General features: G+C 40.2%; 1 protein-coding gene and 1 long non-coding RNA gene across 14 annotated transcripts in view; one reads left to right on the forward strand and one right to left on the reverse strand.

The window, feature by feature from the left end:
* LOC108350210 (uncharacterized) overlaps window positions 1-13,776 on the reverse strand; it is an 81,434-nt gene extending 67,658 nt beyond the window's left edge. The window contains exons 1-3 of one of the 4 annotated variants that reach the window (XR_015673928.1): window positions 13,443-13,645; window positions 11,744-11,830; window positions 478-604 (exon numbers count right to left, since the gene is read on the reverse strand). This is a non-coding gene — a long non-coding RNA (uncharacterized LOC108350210). Of the gene's footprint in view, window positions 1-477; window positions 605-691; window positions 6,396-11,743; window positions 11,831-13,442 lie in introns of those variants that run through there. The other 3 variants (XR_015673926.1, XR_015673929.1, XR_015673927.1) reach the window with 3 other exon arrangements.
* Window positions 1-23,481, forward strand: part of Pde4d (phosphodiesterase 4D) — a 1,511,604-nt gene that overhangs the window by 1,006,811 nt on the left and 481,312 nt on the right. The window contains 1 exon segment of one of the 10 annotated variants that reach the window (NM_017032.2): window positions 15,039-15,085. Coding sequence (NP_058728.1) covers window positions 15,039-15,085 — 47 coding nt within the window. 10 annotated transcript variants of the gene reach the window in all.

Below are 23,481 nucleotides of genomic sequence, written 5' to 3' on the forward strand. Positions count from 1 at the left end.
TCAAGTTTAATGATGAGCAGTGAATCAGACGTAGGAATAGTAGATTTATAGACAATGCTAGGATAAATACCTATATGCTGTATAAATGTTTGTATTTGAGAGATGATATCATTTATATAGTCAAATGGTATCTGTGTGTTCTTCATCTATGTTGTACATCAAAAATGTACACCCATGAGCCCACAGACTGCATGGGTCTGCCCATCCCCCACTGTCTCGACATCATTGAATACTACATTTGCCTCCTTCCTCCTATGATGGTCCCTTTTCCTCACTGTAGTTACATTTCTTGGGTTTCTACAGAGGTTCATTTTCTAACCGGCCACTGGCTGCTGCTGTCTCTCCTTCTGTGGTGCCTATTTGCACATCTCTCTCAGGTTGTTGGTTTCCTATGAGCTAATCCACAGGGCCCCTTTAAGACAAGTAATGAAAACCTCCGTACTATGGCTGACTTTCCAGCCACCACTGCCAGCTTACCTTGCGTCAGTGGTGGGTAGCGCTTTCATTCCTCAGCCTCCTCAGATTTCCACACTAGAGATTGCCTTCTCAGCTCCGCCATTCCCACCATCTCGGTCAGCAAACTATGTGGGAAATATGTGATGGCCTCAAGGAAAACAGATACAACAAATTCTATTCTTACATATGCCCCAGTTAATTAAAACTGTCTAGTCAAAACCCCAGACGAAACCGAGACAGATAAATGATTTTATTTTCCAGAGAAAAATCAGCATTATTTTGTAAACATTAAGCAATCAGGACAAAGTAAACAAAGTCAAAAGGAGACCCCACCCAATGACACAAACAAAACAAAAACAAAGAATCGACAATCTCTTTTCTTCAGAAGCCCCGTGAGCCTTGGCACCAATGAGTTCATTTATATTTGGAGGTCTGAGATGTAATGGAGAAGCTAGAAGTGAGTCTTAGAGGAGAGAGGAGAGAGAGAGAGTGGGATGAGACTGTTGGTCAGAGAGATAAAGTTGTCCAGGGACTGATCTTTGGTGGCGGGGGATGACAAATCCCTGAAGTGTTTATGGGAAGGGGCTGTCTCAGAGCACTGGAGTGTGGAGCATGTCAGCCCACAGCGAGAGAGAGGCAGTCCACCCAGCCAACTGAGTGCATCTGTTTGTGAAGTGACAAGAAGTCCTCAGGAGCAAATGACAATGACACAGGCTAGGGAGGAGTTAAGATTAATGGTCCCTCATTATGGACTTTCACTGAGACATCCTCCTCCCCCACTCCTTACACCTTGGTCTGTGGGTGGCAAGACTGTTAGACATACCTTCTTGTAGTAGGAAGAACAGTTATGATAGCTTAGGTCAACAGTTGTCGATAAATTCCACCTGGGACTTGTTACATTAGCTCATTATTCTGTTGTTCTTCTGAATGTGTTAGTCCGCAAACATGTTGTCACAGATGAGCCACCCATTGCTTTTCTGAAAGCGATTCAGTCAAGCATACCCACATCGTAACATGGAATGGCAAAGAAGGTCTCCACTTGGTCTTCTGTACCAACATGAAGATCAGTTTGGTTTGCACAGGGTGATTGATACCCACAGATCTGATGTGTCTGAGATGGAATGTGGTCTTTGTCGTGAGTATCACCAACGCGGTGACATGGTTAGGAGTCATTTGGGTCCTTCTGAAACCTCCAGTGAGAGTCATGCCATGATCATGGTGGAGTCGCCGACTGCGCACAGCTTTTGTTTGTTTTTATTTACATTTGTTGTCACAGGTGTCGTGTCACTATGAATGCTATTGCTGTTCAGTAATAGCAGTTGCAATTCTGAAAATTGTCTTAAATGTTTGCTGCTTGAGGTGGGGTGTGTGTGTGTGTGTGTGTGTGTGTGTGTGTGTGTGCATACGCACGCGTGACACACACGCTCGGTGACACACACCCTTCTATTTTGAAAGAAAAGAGCAGAAACGTAATTCTCTTTCTCTCTCTCTCTCTCTCTCTCTCTCTCTCTCTCTCTCTCTCTCTCTCTCTCTCTCTCCTCTTTTGTATATCCTGTATAACTTCCTTGAGCATATTACAGTGAGGCTTCACTATGACCTGTGACAGACAACATGATTTGACAAGAGTTTGGAACTCCCAGTGTCATGGATAAGGACAGATAAATAAGGGAACTGTCAAGTTTCATGACACAAATGGGGGTCTCATTCTAAGGAGACTCACCTGAGTTTTGTTTGGCTCTTGTACCATGTTTCAGAGTTACTCAGTATGTTTCTTCATTAACACAATATGGGTTACCTAGTCAAATCCTAGGTTGAAAAGATAGAAAGGAAGATAGAGAGCTAGCCTTGAACCTTTTCCTTTTAACCCTTCTGCTCAAGAGCATCTGTGGATTGATCCCAATAGTAAGGGTTTGTAGGACTAGATCACTAGAAACCCAAGAGTTTGGTGGGAGTCTGATTAAGCAGCAGCACTTGGAGTACGGGATCACGCCTGAGTCCCAGGAGTTACAGCCACAGGCCCAGCAGGGCTGCTGCTGCTGAATCCACAGAATGGCCTGTTGTACTTTCCAGCATCTGCCACGCCCTTACTGTGGGATGCTATCTTATGATCCCAACTGATGGGGAAATAGAAACAAACAAACAAACAACAAAACCCAAACTTTCCTTTTATCTCCACTCTTTCCTACTTTCCAACCCGAGTAATCAGAGACCGTCTTGTCTGGGCAGGATGGAGACCCTGGAAAGAGAGGACACCCTGTAGTATGTGAGGTCCTAACCACAGGGTGGGGGAGGAGACCCAAGGTACAGTTTGGGGTTGGAATTTGGAACAAGCATTCTTGTTGCCAAATATAATCCTATTTGCTACAAATTTTAAAACGTATGTCTCTAATAGTACTCTGAAACAAATTCTACAATGGTGTCCCCAAGCAAACCTCAATGAGCAGTGGAAACCCAGGAACATGCGCCAAACATGCGTCCTGTGTTATCATTTTCAACAAAGGTGTTACAAGTCCACACCCCATTGCAAATATTTAAAAGTGCCTTGATACCTTGTTATAGCTGTGTTTTCACCCTTTCCCTTCCTATCTCTGTCTAGTAATCAAGAGCAATATGGTCTCCATATTGTAGCAAGTATTCTTTCACTCTTTACATAACTATGTCCCAATAGAGCCCAGAAGTATGCAGCAAAGATATAGAAAGTATGGCTGGTGGGAGGGAATGTGAAGGCCTTTCTCTCCCATCTTATGCTTACGTTTTCCTCTGTCTCTTCATCCTTTGTCCCTTTTCATTCTTTGGATGAAACTTTATTAATACCCCACCCCCAATCCCTACAGTCTATGAAGAGGAGACAGAGGAACGGGGCCACATAGATACTAGCAAAGCAAACATACCCACCCTCCCACACGCATTGGCAGCTGCCTCTCAATGGCCTCTGCCTCTAATCAGTGAGCTGTTCCGGGAGACGGGGAGAGAGGCAAGTTGATATTTCCATTAACTTTCTCCCTGCTTCTGAATAACTTGCACTCTTAGAAAGGTCGAGACTTCAGAAATCAATGGGGCTTGCTGAGCATTCTGCTAATAAAAACCCAGTGCTCATCTGCCTGCCTCCCGCTCTTTTTACTTTGCCCCACTCTTTGATGGGTCACTAATCTCAAAGGAAATGATCACGGGAAAGCAGAGATTCTGAAGAGAAATCATCTCTTGGTGAGCTGTACCACTTTATGTCATGAGCTACGTCTTAGTTCAGTTTATGAATCATGGAATTTGGTGCAGGCTAAACCATATCAGAGACAACGTTACTTTCTCCCTCACACCATGCTTCTCAAAGAGATGCATGCAGTGGCAGAGCAAAGGCAATGTCTCTTCCTGCTGGTGCTTTTAGTCTCATTGACTGGACATTCGTTACTTACATGGAGTATGTTTATTACATGTAACAAATAACTGGTATGGTCCCCACTGATGACTTTAGAGGTGGAATATGCCAGGACTAAGGAGAGGTAGGGCAGGTGGTGGTAACACCAGTGTTTAAACAGCACAGAGGATGTAAAATATAAGGTGAAGGAAAGGCTATCTGTCTACAGTATGCATGGAGGATTTTTAAATTACCTGCAAATTTATTTTACACTCAAATGGAAATGTTTTAGTTAATTAGACAACAATGCCTTTAAAACTAATAATTATTCTAACACAAGTTGTTTTAACAAAGTTATTATCTTTGAGCATTTTAATGACTATTTTAAAATAACCATATGGATGTTCTTTTTTAACTCCCTGTAGAGAGTATTTGTCTTTTAGTACTAAGTTTCCATATCCATCACACACACACACACACACACACACACGCACGCACACGCATACACATATCACAATATTTGCCATTTTCCATGACCTCTATTTTCCCTCTTAGTACCTTTTTTAATCCAAACCTCCTTTTCTAAAACAATTTAACATCCAGTGAAGAGCACGTTAAGGAGCTGGTGAAAATCTTGGTGCTAATATTGTGACTGGAACCGTAGGACATGTCAGTCACAGCAAAACAATGCCATCTAAAACTTCTGTACGGGGGTGCAAATGTAGCTGCATTCTTAACTCCAGCATGCTTGATAGAATATCATTGGTACAGATTCAGGCCTATATGTTAATTTACAGTGGCTGCTACTCAGCACCACAACAGATCATTCATTTTAACTTGATTTGTATTTGAAGAATAGAAATTTATGAAAAGATAGATAACAGTTTAAAACAGTGACTTAGCAAGATTTCGATTACAAATAGAAGTAATTGACTCAGAGCAGCTACACACACACACACACACACACACACACACACACACACACACACACACAGGTACACGTTCGACAACAACAAAAGAACAGGAAACTTTTCCCCCATGCACATCAGTTACATAGAAATGTACAAAAACAAATGGACTTTGTTAGATTTAGGAAACTCTAGGAATAAGACAGCTCCTCTGTTTGGTACCATATGGCTAACATTTTCCATGTGTCCCTGTGTTTCTACTCTCTGCTGTCTCCTCTGTAATTGCCACCCACATCTTGGTCATTAACTTTTACTTAACCCTAAACGCAATCTTCCTCTGCATATCACTGTGAGCAGGTTTTCTTCAACCTTGCATTGAAGTCTCAATGTTACATAGGACCTACCATGTTCTAATGATAGACTATTAATATTGTAATCCTTGTTGAACACGATAGTACATGCCTTTAACATCAGCCTTCGGAAGGATCTCTGTGCATTCAAGGCCAGCTTGGTCTACATAGTGAGTACCAGGACAGCCAGTACTATATAGAGAAACCCTATGTTAGGAGTACTATTACTGTGAAAAAAACACTATGACCAAAAAGCAAGTTGGGGAGTAAAGGGTTCAAATGATTTACCACTCCTTATAGCTGCTCAGCATCAAAGGAAGCCAGGACAGGAACTCAAACAGGGCAGGAACCTGGAGGCAGGAGCTGATACAGAGGCCATAGTGGCATGCTACTGACTGCCTTGCTCCACATGGCATTTCTAGCCTGCTTTCCTATACAACCCAGGACCACCAACCCATGAGTGGCATCACCCGCAATGGGTTAGACCTTTCCTATTGTGGGTGAAGGGCATAGTGTTTTTTATCATAGACTTGCATGGTTTCTTAAAGTACATAATGAGCTTCAAGTTTACAAAGAACCATTAAATCCTACTTCACCTATTGAAAAGACATGAGACCATCTCCACATGTGCAACACTTGAGATATTGTAAGATGTAATTGCAGACATAGACTGTCAGATGTGGATCAAGCACTAATTCTTTGTTCCCTGCAAGAGCAATAAGTACTCTTGATCGCTGAGTCGTTGCTCCAGCTCCAGATTATATGACTTTTGAAACTGGCAGAAGGAGTGACAGAACTGGAAAGAGGTATTAAAATATCCATTATATATATATATATATATATATATATATATATATATATATATATACACATACATATTCAGTGAGGATGAGATAGGTAACAAGCATATGGCCCAACACCTCTCTTCATCCTGCTGCAAATGTCACTTTCTTTGTCCTGACCCACTGTGCCATGTCATGTGGAGAGTATGTATCTACAACACTGTGTTATGTAGAGAATATGTGTGTACAACACTGTGCTATGCTGTGTAGAGAGGTTGTGTCTGAAACACACACACCGTGCTGGGTTGTGTAAGGGTATGTATCTACAACACTGTATTGTATCAAGGGTAATGCATCTACAACACTGTGTGTCGTGTAGCTCCAATGTGTACAAACATGGATTTCAGCCTGTACACATCCCTTTACTTGTGCTTGAGTGTGGTAGCATGAGGCTGTTTGACCAGTTGCTTCATTTTGCCAGTAGACATGTCTTTACTGGTGACAGTCCCAACTCTGATAGTTGTATCATGTCCCATGTGCAATATTCCTGTGGATGCAAAAGAATGAATAAATCAGCTGCATGCATATATATATATATATATATATATATATATATATATATATATATATACTCACACGACTCCAAGTTAACTGAAATAATGATCTAAGTAGAATAATTGCATTATCGAATGTAGATTTTGCATTCAAACATTGAGCCTTTAGGAATTTGTTTGGGTTGGGTTTTGGTTTGGTTTGGTTTGTTTGGTTTTTGTCTGTTTGGGTTTGGATTTGTTTGGGGTTTGGTTCTCTATGCAGCTTGGCTCTCCTGGAACTCCCTCTGCAGACTAGGCTGGACTTGAACTCAGAGAGATCCTCCTGTCTTTGACTCTTGAGTGCTGGGATTAAAGGTGTACACCACCATTGCCTTCCCGAGTTTTTAGTTTTAAGCCAAACATTCTCCAGCCTTTCAGAGAGCCTACCTAACAAATATGAGAAACTCAAAATTTGAAATTATAATTTGAAGTTACTAACGAGGATTGACCCCTGTTTCTTAGTTAACATTAAATATAGTGTCTTTTGATTTTTAATCTTTTAACTGTAAAACAATTACATCCATCCAATATTTTTGTCTTTGAGGATTTCACATGTATGCAATAAAATATGATTATATGCAATCTGTATTTACCCCTCCAACTCCTCTTGTATTTATCCCAGTATTTCCTCCTCAGAGCATCATTGCCTTGTCCTTCTCTTCCTCCTCCCTTCCTTCCTTTTCCTGACCCATTAAGTCCTATTATTGCTGCCCATGTGTGCAAGAATGTATGGCTAGCCACTGGAACACTGGAAATCAACCCAGACTCTGTCAGGCCTTGAAGATTAAAACGATTATTTCAGTAGCTCTCTCAGCCAATAACCCCTCAGTAGAGGGTAGTGCTTGGAGATCTTCTTATCTATCTAGCTTGATCTTATGTAGGGGTTGGAGGTTGATAAAGATGTCCCATTGAGGGTTGAGTACCCAGTCTTCTGATCTCAATACCTTCTACATTGCAAAGAGAAACTTTTCTAACCAAGGTCGGGAGAAGTCCATGATTATGGCCATAACTATATTTAGAAGGTGATTTGACCATATTGCCATTTACCACAATAATCCTGGCAGGTTCTTCTCAGGGGGTTCTGTCCTCCCTAGCCACAGTCTCTTGACCAGGGTTACTGTGACAGGCAGAATATGTTCCATGGAGTAGGTATCAAGTCCAATCAAAAAGCAGTTAGTTATCCCCATGATAATTCTACAGCTGTCAAACAGGTGGGTTTTCTTAGCAGGTCTGTAAGGACTTCTATGTAGGGCCTGGTGCTGAGTAAGATAATTGATCTCTTTTCTTCCCCAGTGGTCTGTATGGCACCTTCAGGCACCAGGAAAGCTAGTGAGCAGGAAGGAAGTTTGACAGTCAATTTAAGACACACATCTTTCTCCACATCTTGCACCCAAACTATGTGATATCTTCAACAATAGTGTCTTACTATGTAGTTATGGTGGGAACCTGGGTAATAGGAAAGGTTTTTCTAAATACTTAGTCAATCAAAAAATATAGAATATGCTCTTGCTCTCTTGTTCTCTCTTGCTCTTTTACCATTCTCCACCTTTGTCCCTTCTCTCCTCATTCCCCTCCCCTCTTCTTTCCACGTGCCAATGGTTGCCCTCTACTACTCTCCTCCTCCTCCTCTTCCTCTTTCTCTTCCTCCTCTTCCTCTTCCTCTTCTCTCTTTCTGTCTCTCTCTCTGTCTCTGCCTTTCTCTGCCCCTACTACCCTCTTAACTCCCTATCCCCCGAATAAACTCTATTTTATACTCTATATATAGTAAAATAATAATATCCATATATAAGCCATATATATAATATATTATAAAATTCTTTCAAACTACCCTTTGTTTTTATTCTGGGTGCCAAGGGTAGCTAATCTAGTATGTCTTCTTCATGTTGTTTTCACCTGCACTGACAGGATCATATATGTTAGCACACATGCAATTTGTAAGTTCATACTGAAGATATCGTTCTAAAATGCTGGAGTACTTTTTTAACATATAGTATTATTTCAGATATTTTTAAAAGTAATTTGTTTAGAAATCCTACAGCATGAGTATAATTTGATGCTGATCTTTATTGCATGACAAATACTTTTATGGTTTGAATTTCTGAATCCTTGTCTTGGAATATTTCTGGCATATTGGTTATTAAGTGGGATGAGAATCCTCTAAAACTTTTAAGATTAAGATGAAATATAATTTCACACCAGGAGAGGATTCCTTATAGTAATTCACTTGAGGTTTATTGTTGCTTTCTGTTTTACCATTTGGATACAAGTAAACTGTAGCCTTCCTGAAAAAAATCTATATTTATTTTAAAATAAGCAATAAATTTTAAATTTTAAATAAATAAATTTATTAAATAAGATAGATGCAAATTAAAATAATGCAGAGTCTGGTTTTTACTTTCAAATATGCTGTGGATATTTCCATATTTTTTTTCTTTCTTTTTTTTTTTTCCGGAGCTGGGGACCGAACCCAGGGCCTTGCGCTTCCTAGGCAAGCGCTCTACCACTGAGCTAAATCCCCAACCCTTGATATTTCCATATTTTATATTTGATACTAAATATTAAGTGTCCTTTCTGTATCCCAGTATATGTCTTCTGCCTATTCTACTGCTATGAATACTTCTAATTAAATTTAGTGAATGTTCTAGATGCCCTAGTCATGAAATGCCTTCCATATGACAATAGACCAGTTCTTCTGCAAATGTATCTTCTCATTGTTTAAGAGAGATGGTTTAAGCTTTGACTGTATGGTCTGAAATGACTTACTTTTAATAAATTAAATCATGAGCAGGCTACCAAAGGACATGATAGTTTTAGGTAATCAAGATAAGTTTTCAGTGAATTTCTTTATAATTTTAGCTGGTACTGTTTCTCAGTTACAGAACATGCAGAAATTGAATACAGCAGCAACGTGCTGAAATGCCACACAGTTTCCCAATGCTTAGCAATCAAAACCCTGTCTTCATGAAGAGCTTCTCAAGTGTCAGTCATGAACGTGCCGAACAGCATGCCTTCAGCCTTTGCTCGATGTTGTCAGAAGTCAAATGTCATCGTTATTGATATGGTCATTAGTTAACACTTAATGAGTTCCAATAATGTTTCTGGGTGTCATAAACACACAAAAACATTGAAACAAATAAATTGTACCTTACTGAAAATCCATATTTATATTAAAATTAACATATTAAAATATATGTGAATAGCAATAATTTTTGTACTGTAAAGTAGCTTTAATTTGTTTCTGTAAGTAAAATACTACAATAAGCTATGTTTATACACACATACATATATACACACAAACACATGTTTATGCCCCACTTATATTCACATACATACACATATGTCTGTACATATGTATTTAGATGTGTGTGTATATATATATATATATATATATTAAATGGTGTCTCAATGAGAATTAGTAAGCTAATGAATATTATATAAAACACAAACAGAAAGAACCTGAAATTCAGTGGGGAAAGCTGATTCCTGTCACCTCCTGTTACTGAGAAGCACAACAACGAGTAGAGGCTTAGGAAACACCCAAGTCCAGAAGCCAGTGTGGGGCTGTATTATGCAGTGGTTATGGAAGCAAGACGTTATGACTTAGCCTTTTTGATTACCTGAAAGGGACATTGAACATTGAAGGGGTCTGAAGAGAATGGAATCTTCAAACACAAAGAAAGAATATGAGTTTTTGAAGAAGCTGTTGGCTCTCTGTTCCTCTTTTCTAGAACCAAACTTTGAAAGGAAGGAGGAAAAAGAAAAAAAAGAGTGACCCCAAGACCTCCGTCTCTACTCTGGCTCATAGGTGTTTGAAGGCAGCTTTACCAAATTTCAATTTTCTAAGGAGTCAGCCTCCTTTTCACAAAAGGATTTTATGAGAAGGGACATGGGGGCACAGGGTAGTGTTCCCCATTTTTTTTGCTTCGAGTCTGTAAAATTTACGCAATATGTATAAATGTTTATGTGCTATCTGTGTGAACGTATCCACATGCACATACCCTTGGAGGCAGAGGTCAGGGGCAGGCATCTGGTGCCCTGCTCCATCCCTTGAGATGGCTTCTCACTGTGCGCTGGCAAATAAAGAAGTCCTCTCTCCTCCATTCCTCCACAAAACTATGGTTGTGGTCATCCATGTAACCATGTTCAACTTTCTGTATTGGTCCTGCGAATCCTCCTGTTTGCAGAGCATGGGTCACACCCAGGACCCTATGTAACTTTTTAGTGAAAACATTAACAGAAGCATTTTGATTTGCTCTATGTCTGAATTCACATTTGAATAGTAAATTAGCCATATTTTCCCTCACATCTCTCATTCGAGGTAGTTAATACTAGTCTAATCTTGGATGGTCTGCTAATCCTATGCTTTCTGCAGGACTGAAAAATTTAAAGATCACAAAAAAATAATAATAATCGGTCTTGGTGTTGCTCGATCTGAGGCTACAGCATATCTACAGGAAGCTGACGAAGGCATACCAGTCAGTGGCTAGTGATTAGTGATCCTTAACTGATCAAAACCCTGATGTTGAGATGACCTATAAAGTCTGTAACAGTTCACCCAGAACTACAAGTTCTGTGAAGTGACCGTTTTCTTTTAAATACCACAAAGCAGAGAAGTCCTCAATATTATTCATTTTTAGAACTCGTTTCTAATCTATCATAGTACTCGGTCTATTGATTTCTGAAAATCACACATTCATTAATTACTATCTAATCAAGTATCATTTTGTGATTTACTGATCATAATTCTTAAAACTCAAATTCTAGTACAGAATAGAAAAAAACTGTCTCTATAGTCAAAACAAACTCCTTCTTTTATATTTGCCTTGAGTCCGCAAAAACTTCCCAACTTAAGGTTATTCATTAATTTGTAATCTTAGCTCCCTGAACCGGGAGATAAATTATATTTTTCTTTGTTATGCTTCAAGAATTTTTAGTGCTTATTCTTATTCTAGTTGCTCAGTTGTTACTCTCTAGCTTGTTTTATCTTACTTGATACAGTTACATATTTTTTAAAAAAAGAGAAAAGAGAAGTTCACCTTAAAACTATTAAGCTGAACGGAAGGTATTTAACTCAGTAACAGAAGTCATGACTAACATCTGTGAGGTCTCAATTTCAGTTCCCAGCTCTTGGGGGGGAAAAATCAATCGAAATTTCTTTTGAAAGTATATTTTAATTTAAAAATCTCATTGAATGACCTAATAAGTGAGTCATTTTGTGTTTCCAATCTATAAAGTGTCTGCTTATGTCATCGCCCATAAGTGGAAACACAGCTAGCCAGTAACAGCTGTGAAACCGAGATACCTGGGAAAAATTCAGACTTCTTGTTCTTGTTCTTGTTGTTGTTGTTGCTGCTGCTGCTGCTGCTGATGCACAACATGCCACTTTGGCCTAGGAATAGAGCAGAAATAGAATGTACTAAAAACAGACAAAAAATGTCAAATGAATTTATTAGAGTGGAAATTATAGTGCTACATTATTTCTGTCTTTCCCAAATGCTACATTCTAAGGCAACCTGCTTGCTTGCATGGGATAAGAAGTCGTGCTGGTTTTGAAATAGTTAATGACTGTCATGTCATCCCTACCATAAAAGAAAGAGGACAGATACACATAACTTAAGTGGGCCCCAGAGCTTCGTCTCCCTGTAAGTGTGAGGATGGAAAAACACTGGCCCTTAGAGTTCATTCTCAGGGGGGTAAAATTAATTTGGGGGAGGGGGGAAGTAGAATGAGAGGCACAAATCTCAGCCATATGGTCAGGCTTCTTCAAATGTGTTTGTCTTCCGGCAGTATTTCACTTCTGAGTGCCTTCACTCCACTCTTCAGCACAGGGTCAGGAACTATATCTGCCTAACAGTACCACTGAGTGGATTAAGTGAGATTATCCTGTGAAGCTCTTAGAAGATGAGCAGAAATATTACTAATACACCTAGATCTTGAATAATAACACTTAAGTATATACTGTAACAAACCAGTTTGAATTACTGTGTGATACCTGATTTGAAGCATTGGGAGCTCATTAAGAACAATTGAAGCTGAAAGGGTTTTGGGAAGGATCACAAATGACCTGAGGAGAGAGATCCAGTCCCTTCTAAACAAAGGTGCTGCAAGGACATTGCTCGATCACAGGGAGTCCCAGTAACTTTCCTCAAGTCCCTTTGTGCTATATGGTGCCATCTTTCTGCATGCAAAATTCAAATTGCTTTAAAGAAAATCCCCTAGTTCTTCCTCCTCCCAGGAATGAATTCTTGACCTGGGACCATCAATTCATCAAATCTTAGCAGTTCTCAAACTAATTATATACATACATATATATATATATATATATATATATATGTGTGTGTGTGTGTGTGTGTGTGTATAATATATATATATATATATATATATATCATTTGATTTAGAATTTATAAGAGATGAATCCACTTCACCCCAGTAGTGTTTTTCTGTAAGGACAAGAATTCACTAGGGAAACCCTAAGTGAAGGTAAATAGTATGTTAAGTGTTGCCAGTATTCCTTTTAATATGAAGCAATTGCATAATGGCCTTCTTAAACACCCAAGTTAAAAGAGATACATTAACGTTGCGCACATTACCACGGAGAAGCCCATTCTCCGATTTCAGACAAGTACCATTCAAGAGCCAACCTACTATTCCAAGAGTTTACTATTTTATTCTTGCTCCAAAATGGCATCAACAGCGATGGGGTGCTTTCGGGGGATTTTTGAACAGAATTTCTGCAACAAAGGGGCAGGCTCCTGGAAATGAAAAGGGAGCTCTCCTCCCAGCTACACACCCCCTAATCAAACAAGCAGCTTTATGACATGCGCAAACAGAGTAGAAGTCTAAGTGACTTCTGCAGAACTAGCTTCCCCAGGATTTCCTGTCCAAAAACCATAGTGTGGAAATCTGCACTTAACTGGTTACAAATCATCTAGTAAGCAAGGCTTCTCCACCCCCATATTTTTGTTTAAAAAAACAACAACAACAAAAAAAACCGAACATACCTATCATTTGCACATTCTCTCTGGACTTCTTTTGTTCCCTTTCTTTCCGTTGAATAGGTGGAAAATTAAACAAACAAACAGAAAAGCCTTCCCCCATAGTAATATCTATTTGTTCAGTGTGTCATTTCCCAGTGAGGTTGTTTGCAGGCTTCCTTAGCCCTTTTCCCTCCTCCTGCTTGGTAATTACTTACTGAAAGAAATCTGCTCCTTCAGGGCAAGCTCTTCCTTTTAACCCCTTTAGCTCACTCTTCTTTGAAGGCGAGCGGAGTGCGCTGCTCTGCAGTGTCTGGGAACCCACCTAGAGGGCCCCCTTGACGCCAGCACATCCCCTGTCAGGCAGCAGTCTGCAGCTGAGCAAGCTGCTGCAGAGTTAATGTACAGTACCAGGGAGCCTGCAAGTGTCCAGCTCAGAGCTGGGGCGGCACAGCCCAGGGCAGACAAGGCGGCTGCGAGGATTCCAAAGGTTCTGCCGGAAATTCAGTGTTGGGGGGGACTCCAGCTGGAGCGTGTTGCCACTGTGTTTTAAAAGCATGCAAGGTCTGTATAGCTCGGGCATGAGAATCTTGCGGATGTCAGAGCACCAGAGTAAATGACATCTATCTGGGAACTGAATTGGGGGGTAAAGAGAACAGAGAGAAAAGAAAGCCAGCCGAGTAAGAAATTCTTAGACAACGTCTGCCTTTGCAGCTGTGAAATTCATCTTCTTTCCAAGGCAAAATATTAAAAGCTCACACAGGGTTTTGATGACAACAAATTAGAGGGGATTCTGCAGTGAGAGAATCGATAGCTTAGTCATTTTACTTAAAGAGAGCAGCCTTATTGTGGGGTTAGGCGGCAGATGAATTTCATCACCACAGCGCCTTCTGAAGTCATGATGGGAGCCAGCACCAATCCTGTCCTGCAAAGCAGCAATCACTCCTTGGCTTCCTACTTCAGCATTGGAAACCTGCGATTCTGAGATCGGGAGAAGAAGTTCCCTTGCGCTATTTACATGGTCTCTAGTCCCTCTGCCCAGGTCTTTGTCGGACACGGCTCAGACTCAGACAGTAGCACTGCGTTAAAGTGACACAAGAATATGTTCCTAAGTAAGAAGAAAAAGCAGTTTTCTTCCCTAAAGGACAGCATGGCACAGCAACCTGAAGTTTTCCATTTCCCTCCTAACACTTCTTTAACAAGGATAACAAGAAACTGTCTTTTGACTCCTTTTTGTCCACATTCCCTAGTCCCTTCTTTGAGGATGCATTAATTCATACTCAAGACAGTTGGAGCTCACCAGGACAATACTTGCCACCATTAGGAGTAGAGATTGGACTGGTTATATTAGTGTGTTCACTGGTGGGAGCTACATGGATGGACTCATACCTGCAGGACTCTGTGATGTTCCTTTCTTTCTCCAAACCCTGGAAGGGCTTTTGTTTTTGTTTTTTGTGGGATTTTTTTTGAGGGGGATGAATTTTTGGGGGGGTGAAATTCATTATTTGTTGCAATAATTATCCATGATCAATGCTCAAACCAGAGTGCTGGGATTCATCTGTGAAAATCACTACATGCAACATAGGAGACGAGGAAAATATTAATGACGGAAGAGCTGCAAACATGATGCATGTGAATACCTTCCCTTTCAGAAGGCATTCCTGGATATGGTAAGTAATCAATACCTTTCCGTCTGAGAACCCGGAATTCTGAAATCCCGTGACAGCAGGCAGAGGAAGGTATGCCTTGAGCGCTCAGTACAAAACCAACAAGACCATTTGAGAAAGTAACGATTATGCAATTAAAATTTTCTGGTTGATACAAAGCATCCCAAATAAGAAAGCATGAGAATATTCACAATAGCTAATATTTCACAGTCAAAAATATAGAAAATAACAACCTATCTAGTAAGGAACAGAAATGGTAGGACTGGATTGTCTATTTGTTGTTGTCGTCGTTGTTGTTGTTGTTATTATTATTGTTGTTGTTTGAAAATGCTCTAGGAAAGGGCATACTTGGATTTCTGATATCAAACATCAATTGGCCTGAGTTTCCATAGAAGGTTAAGGGGAAACTTTGAATGCTGACTCAATATTTTTTAAAAAAAAATCATAATATCTGACTCGCTCACATTTAAGAATGCTTTAGCTATTCTAGGATAGCCCTTCTGGGCTGAACCAATAGAATTCTGATTGAATTCTCACACATGAATCATGGAGTGCACTAACTTTACAGAACTTGCTTAGTCCTTGAATGTTCGACCAGGTATTAAGGTTCAGTTCGGTGATTCGGTGTATGGAGGTCCCCAGACATGTGCCATCATGTTCCATTTCTGGTTGGCACCTGTGACTGAGTGTGTAAGAGCTAATTGCACGGGGCCATGACAAGGACAAAGGTGCTCATTCTGAAAGTTGCTTGTTTTTATTATACCTACAAAGGGGCGTGGATTCAATTTCTCACAGCAGAAACTTTTGTGATTTATAATAAAGGCATACTACAAGGCCTTTTGTCTCCCGACCTGCATGTGTGGTGGTGCCTCTACTGGGCCTGATTCTCAAAGTCTATTTCCCATGTAAACATTTTGACCAGACTTGAGATAAGGAATAGATATATAAGCACAGATTTCTGAGGGACTCAGAGCTGCTTTTGTGAACAACCAAAGTCTCACAGTCTGAGACACCAGCAAAATCACCTCCTAGGTTGTTACAGAGGTTCTGTTTTCTAGCTAAAAATCACTTGCAGTGAATGTGGGGTAGGGGATCCCTCTGTCACTCCTGACAGGTGCCTTGTTTTGTCACAACTCTAGAGTCACCCCGAATTGGGTCTGTGGCGTATCTCCCTTCTCTGATGACCACAGCCTCTGTTCTCAAGCTCTGATGTCCCTGAGAGAGTCAGGAGAGCAAGTCTGTAGGCCTCAGGGGCCCCCTTCCAACTGCATCACCAGAGTTCTGGACTCAGGAGGGCTTTGGTGCCAGTGTCTTGCGTCCCTTGTTGGTGAGGGTCAGAAGTTAGCATAAGGATCTAGTTGTTCTTACAGAAAATACACATCAGGACCCCTTAATCCTTAGAATAAAAGGTCCTGGAAGTAGTCCTTGCTGCATAGTAGGTATCTGTCCATTTTCCTTCTATTGTTATAGTTCTATGGTTAAGGCCATACCTCTTAACCTCTGCTTTATTTAAAGCAAAGGTTGTTTTCCCTTTAAAGGATTAACACTCTCATTTCCAAAGAGTGTACTTTGCTACAGAACAACAGCTTCTGTTTTAGCTAGGTCTATTGTTTGAGTCCATTTGTTTATGTTGCAATGGCTAGGGTGTCTGTACGCTCTGAACACATAACCTCACCTCCACCTCTGACTGAAAAAGAAATGGGCTGTTCACTCTGTAGTTGGGGGAGAAAATGCAAATTTGCTTATTCATGCTTCTGTCATTTCTGTGGGGAAAAATGCGTTCAAAAGAGGTATAGAGAAGTTGGGAGTTCTGAATGGCTTCTTTTGTGCCTGGAGCTCGGTAACCCTTCATCCATTGCACCTCACGCCATGCCAATTTGTTATTGTTGTGAACAAACTGAGCCAGTGTGGGTACCATGCTCTCTATGACTATTTTCCCCTGGGCTCCTTAAAAGGCTTCGTTATTGAGACATTTAACTCAAAGGAGGAAGGTGGTGGTTTTTTTTCCAGGTGACCCATTTAATGTTGTGCTTGATTCCCAACTTCCCCGGTTGTTGTTGCTTTTCTTAGAGATTACCGTCCTTTCCAGCACTGCAGTAAACAAGTCTTGGTGTTAGACAGAAATCCTTCCTTCCCTTTGCCCACAAGTCCCTCTTGGGTCAGTTTCCAGACTCTTCAGTCATCTTGGTTTTTGTTTTTGTTTCGCTTTTTTTTTTTGAAAGAAAGAAAGAAAGAAAGAAGAAAGAAGGAAGGAAGGAAGGAAGGAAGGAAGGAAGGAAAGAAAGAAAGAAAGAAAAGGTTTAGAACGGCACTGTCTTTCCTCATCTTCATGTGCTGCTATGTTTCTTTGTAGAAGAATAGATCAGAAGATGACAACAGACAAGTGGCTGTGAACACTAAGCGTTTGAAAGGAGACATGAACTTTGATTTCAGAAACCCTAGCTCTGGTCTAGAACAGCACTAAGCCCTTTGAATAGGTAGGGTAGAGAGAGAAACATGGTTGAGACTCCTTCTCCTTTGTTTTATGAGAAGCAAGGAAGAAACTGATGTGTAGCAGGTCTAGAGAAGTCTTCTGAAGTTTCTTGGAATCACTATCCAAAGAGAAAGTCTCACCGTCCTATCCTTAGCATGTTGACTATTGTGCAGTCCTATGACAGACTTGTTATTTCTTGGTTACAAGTTAAAAGTTAATAAGTGGTTCGAGTAGTTGGCTTAATAGAACACTACCCCTCAGGTACTAGCAGAGTGGTCTGAGGAATGTGTCTGTCTTGTTTGAAGCTACAGTAGAAATATTTGCTGGAGGATTTTACTGCAAAAGCATCTTTCCATTACACAGCTTAGCCTTTTTACTGCCTAGCCAAACAAAGAAAAGGGTTCTCCTGACTGCAGGAACAAGCACTATATACCTCCAGGTCTTCTTCCATCAATTATGAGACTAGAATGGCAGCCTAGTAGTTCAGAAATGGGTCTTCCATGGTGGAAGAAGGAAAATGCAGGTCAGCTTTCTAGGAATTTAAATTCTCTCCAGCAGCAATTAAGAGGACTCCTAAGAAGCTTCATGATACTGTGATGCTGAATTCCATGAGAGGGTCTATCAAGAAGGATACAATACGAACATGGAGTTGTAGTTTCACACACACGTACATCACACACTTTGCATAATATGATTTGTAAAAAAAATGCTGTAAGATGTTATAAATCTGTACAAGATGCACACAGTTGGGTTGAATGCAATGAAGACGGGTAGTTTCAGAGTTTAGGAAGTCATTCTATTTGAATTTCTTCATACTCCTTTTCGAACGGGCTGAACCGACTTGGAGAACGGGAACTCGTAGTAATCAACAAACTTTGCTGAAGAAGATTTTGGACTAGTAATTATGGATGGTGATTAATTATTTACTTATTTTGTTTTCTAAGGACCAGTTGCTTAAATGCTTTATAGTGAACTGTTGTGGTGATGCTGAAGCTCATCTCCCTCAAGAGGTGAAATGGGGTGATTATAACCCCTTAAATCAGTATCGAGCCTGCTTCCCTCTGAGGCTCCTGCACTTCTTTTGTTGGGCAATAGGCTCCCAAATATCAGCTCCTAAAAGCTGCACTAGCAGACAGAGTTGAGTTACAACTCTACAGTCCAAAGATTCAAAATGAGCTAGTTCATTTCGTTTTGTTTTGATTGCTACATTTTCTTAGAGTGGGGAAAAGCATAAATGAGCACGTAATAGTATAATCTTCATATGTTCAAAACGACACAGTGTTTTAAGCAATCAATCCAATGAATGAACATTTGGAGAAAGACGAATGGCTTGCTGTATAACAAAGGGAAATTATTTCTCTCTGGCTACTTTTTGTCTGAACTTTCAAATTGAAACTACAGAAACAAAACCTGGAAGTAGAGTGTGCAGCGTTCCTGTTTTGAACAGTATATGGTAATGATGTGCGCACAGATCGTATTACATCTTGTATAGAATAACGGCATCTTGCTCGGTTTGGTAAGCAAAATTCAGGCCGTATCTGTGCGCTTTGCACGTCAGCTGGCCTCCTTACACTACTTTCTCTTCCTCTTTGCAACAGCTCTTCTCAGCACACCACATTCAAAGCTTGGGTCTAGATCCTGGTAGGACCAAAAGTTTATTTGTGAACACTGGATAATAACTTAAGGCTGATAATTCTGGGAGTTCTTGTTCATCACTCGAGCACAGTGGTGAATTCAGGTCATTGGAAAGCAGAAGGTCAGGCTTAGATTAAGGTTGTTTTTAATTAGATGAACTTTTGGGCTTATTAAATATACTTTATTTGCCTCTTGGCTTTCTATTTTAATGTCTTTTATTGTCCCCAGCTATGTGATTCCCAAATTCTAAATGATACCTTAGAACTAATAAGTGAAAATAAAATTTGGTTACATGTATTATGATTGAGAAGGAAATTTGCAACTGGAAATCCTAGTGTGTGCGCATGGTGTATGCAAATTAAACTTTAGTTGTTTTAGTCTCTCTTAGGTTGCTAAAATTATGCATTTTTAACTACTGACTGTGGCGGGGGGGGGGGAGAAGAAAGAAAATTGGAGAAACAAAACAGAAAAGAGAAAAGCTAAGAATGTGGACTTTCTCGTGTCTGTCACGTGCTTCACTACCTACCTTGCTCTTCTACCTTTGACTATTGAATGACTGTGTTGATGCTCATGTCTTCAGCTGAGAGAAAATGACTTCAACTGGGGTTGGGGGGATGGGGGAAGGAATGTAGTTCAGAATGCTAAAACAAAAGAATAACGAATAGGAAAGTAACAATCACTTTCTCATTTGCCATAAATTTAAATTTCCCTTTTTTTAACCCCTTACTCACTTTCTTTCTTTAATCCTATCACACAAAATTTGACTGTGTCTCACTTTATTCCAATCTTTTAGGCAATAGTTCAAAAATCCCTCTAAGCCATAAGTTAACTAGGGACTGTTGATAATCTCTTGGTGGGCTATTAGATTGTATTTCCCGTCGTTTGAGAATTATCACCCTATAAACATGGCAAAGGCAACAGGTTTAGGGATAGTGTCTTATAAAAATTTGTATTGCATATATACACAAATATATGTATCTCTGTTTCTGTCTCTCTGTCTCTGTCTCTGTCTCTGTCTCTCTCCGTGTGTGTGTGTGTGTGTGTGTGTGTGTGTGTGTGTGCATGTATTATGTTTGAAGGATGGATAACCTGGATTACACATACAGGCTGTGTAAGGCATGACAACTCCCAAGTATGTATTAGAGGACAACTCTGTCTGAGCTCTCAAGGTCATGCCCTGTGATTTCGTTGGGCAACATCATTTGGTATCAACAGCGAACTTTATTTTGAATTTGTATGTATGGTGTAGTTGTGTCTTTTTGGTGATTGGGGGGAGTAGGTGCTCAAGTGTTGCACACGTGGAGAACCTCTCTTATCTCGGTTTTCAATCTCTCTATTTTATGTACTGAGATATGATCTCTCCCTGAACATAGAACTTGATGGTTCAGCTAGGCCAGCCGACAAGTGAGCTGTCTGTCTTTCTAGTCCCCAACCAGTACTAAAGTTACAGATATAAACCATCATGCCTGGCTTTTACGTGGGTACCAGGAATTCTCAACTCTGGTCTTTCTGTGTGGACAGCAAGTCCTTGATCCATTGAGCTATCTCATTAACCAATGGTGGCCTTCCATTTTTGCTTTCTTGACTCACTCTTTACAGAATGGAATGCTCACGAGGCTAAGGGACTTTCTCAAATGCCACACTTTCTCAAGGTGACCTTCTGCTGACATAATGAAGCTGGCCTACACTACTAGGTTTGGCCCGATTTCAAAGCCCAATCTCCCTTTAACCAACCATATTGTTTTTTGCAAAACGTACCTCCACAATCTGTCCGTGGGCCTTCTAGAAAACAGATTAACAAAATACCAGGAAAAATCATTAGCAAGTTGCATAAGTATGCCAGACACCTGAGAATGTGAAAGGCCTTTCCCTGAAAAAGCATTCGTTAGTGTTGGCACTATGGCCTGTACTTCCTCTACATCAGCAACTTTCTCTGTTTTCTCAGAATGAATGTCTACAAGGAATTTGCCATGAACTGTGTTTCTGAACCATTCTTGCCTACAGGGTCCTTTGTGGATTAGTGGAAGGTGGCTCTCTAGGCAGATGTGTTAGGATAGTTGCCACACTTTGGGCTGATGAAGAACTACGACTGCAAGAGTACTAAATGGTCAGTGTACCTGTGGAAAGTGAAATGTGCTCTCCCTCTGGACACACAAGCAGTCAGCAGAGCATGGAAGGTCTGCTCCACTTACCATATATTTAGGGGGTGCTATTTGGCCATGTCCAAATTAGCTGCAGACCTGTATTATAAGCTCTACTTGGTGACTGTCAGATGAAATATTTTGGACCATGTTTTGCTGATCATATAAGTTTGGGCATTTGCTGCCAACATCGCTGCCCTTCAAAGCGATTAACCAACTATGGGATTTAAAATTTTTATACTGTCCAAGGGAAAGAGCATTAGCACGATCTGAACTGATATCTGATACTGGAGAAGGTCATTTGTAGTGAATTATATTGGAACAGATGGAACATAGTGTTCCTTTTCTTTTTTTTTTCTTTTTTTTTTGGTTATTTTATTATTTACATTTCAAATGTTATTCCCCTTCCTTGTTTCCCCTCCACAAACCACCATCCCAAGCCCTTCCCTCCTGCTTCTATGAGGGTACTCCCCCACCCATCCACTCCTGCCTTAGCATTTCCCTTCATTGGGGCATTTAGCCTCCACAGGACCAAGGGCCAATTGATGCCAGATAAGGCAGTCTTCTGCCATATGCATTGGGAGACATGGGTCCCTCTCTGTGTTCTCTTTGGTTGGTGGGGTTAGTCCCTGGGAGCTCTGGGGGATCTGATTGGTTGGTATTGTTCTTCTTCCTATGGGTTTAGAAGGAACTGAAGGGGTTTAGAAGGAACATACTGATTATTCTAAGCATAGAGTATTCCCAAATAAACACCTTAGGAGTCCTATCTTGGAGATAGTCATAGGTTTGTAAGACGACTATAGAAACATATAATTATAGTACAGTACAAGGCAGATAACTCAGAGATATGCAATGCATCATGAAATACAAAGGAAGATTCAACTTAATTGCATTGACCCAAATACCCTAAAGAAGTACCAGAACAAAAGACAATATATATAAATACCCTGAAAGGTTTAAGAATTGCAAGAAAACAGCTGGGAGAGTAAAGGAAAGATTTATTTTCAATCAGTCAGTCAATCAGTCAAACCTTACAACTAGATAAAATGACTTCTTTGACAGTTTTGAACAGTGTGAAAGGGGAAGTAGAGGGCAAGACAGGGAGGGTAGAAGGGAGGAAAAGCCAGTTGCTAATGCAGAGTCACTCCCAAAGGAAGAATCCTGGTGTAGATCTGGAAACCTAATAAGGAGCACACTGCCTCTAAGAGAGGAAGGAGGCTCAGGAGGACAGATGTAGATAATGTATGAATTACATTGATGAGAGTCTTGAGATCTGTAGGGAATTTGGTCTAGTTATTTCTGTTCCCTATGAGATAATGTAATTCAAAGAAAAAAATCACATCTCAGCAGGGAATGTGGCTTAGTTAGGCAAACAGGGTGCTTAGTTAGGCCATGAAACATGTTCAAGGGTGTCAAACAAATTGAAAATAGGACACAGATGCTGAAAGGAGATATCAAGGCATTAAAAGGTGTTCTTGTCTCCTTTTAAACTTAATGACTCACAGTATGACATCAGGGGATGGCACAGAGGTCCGATGGACGTGTTGCAGTTCCTAATTACTAAATCACAGATTGTTTTATGATTAAATTAAGTTGCTTTTATGATATTTTCCTATCAAAGAATGTTGTGGGGAATTCCAAAGCTTGTAAAGTGTCTCCTGCTGCTGTCTGTCTGGTATTGGTAGAAAGTGTCTCATGAATATACTCATTAGAGTGCAGTGTCAGGTTTGAGACCTGGTTTTGGAAAAGTGAGGTCCCTCATGCTGCCTGGAAATAACTTTCCTGTGACAAACAGAATATGTAAGATGCTTGCTTCGACTTTGGTCTTCAAACAATAAAATATGTAGTGGAAGAGATTTTAAAAAAATCAAATAAAAAGGTTCAGCTTCGCTCATTTTTAATAGGAAATTTTCTGTGGTTTTTGTTCAAATGTCACGATTCCATATATATCACCTGATTTTAAGATTCAAAACCCTATGAAGTTTATTTGAAAGTATCACAGTTCTCTGGGAAGCTCACTCACTGAAAATAACAAAGCACACTGACTGATGTCATCGGGTCTAACACGGTTTAAATACTATTAATGTAAATTCTCCTTTCTATAATGCTTTAGAGAAAGGACAAATATTAGATATTAATGGATATTATTT

The sequence above is a fragment of the Rattus norvegicus genome, chromosome 2 (assembly GCF_021556685.1).
Source record: "Rattus norvegicus strain SHRSP/BbbUtx chromosome 2, alternate assembly SHRSP_T2T, whole genome shotgun sequence".
NCBI classification, from domain to species: Eukaryota; Metazoa; Chordata; class Mammalia; order Rodentia; family Muridae; genus Rattus; species Rattus norvegicus.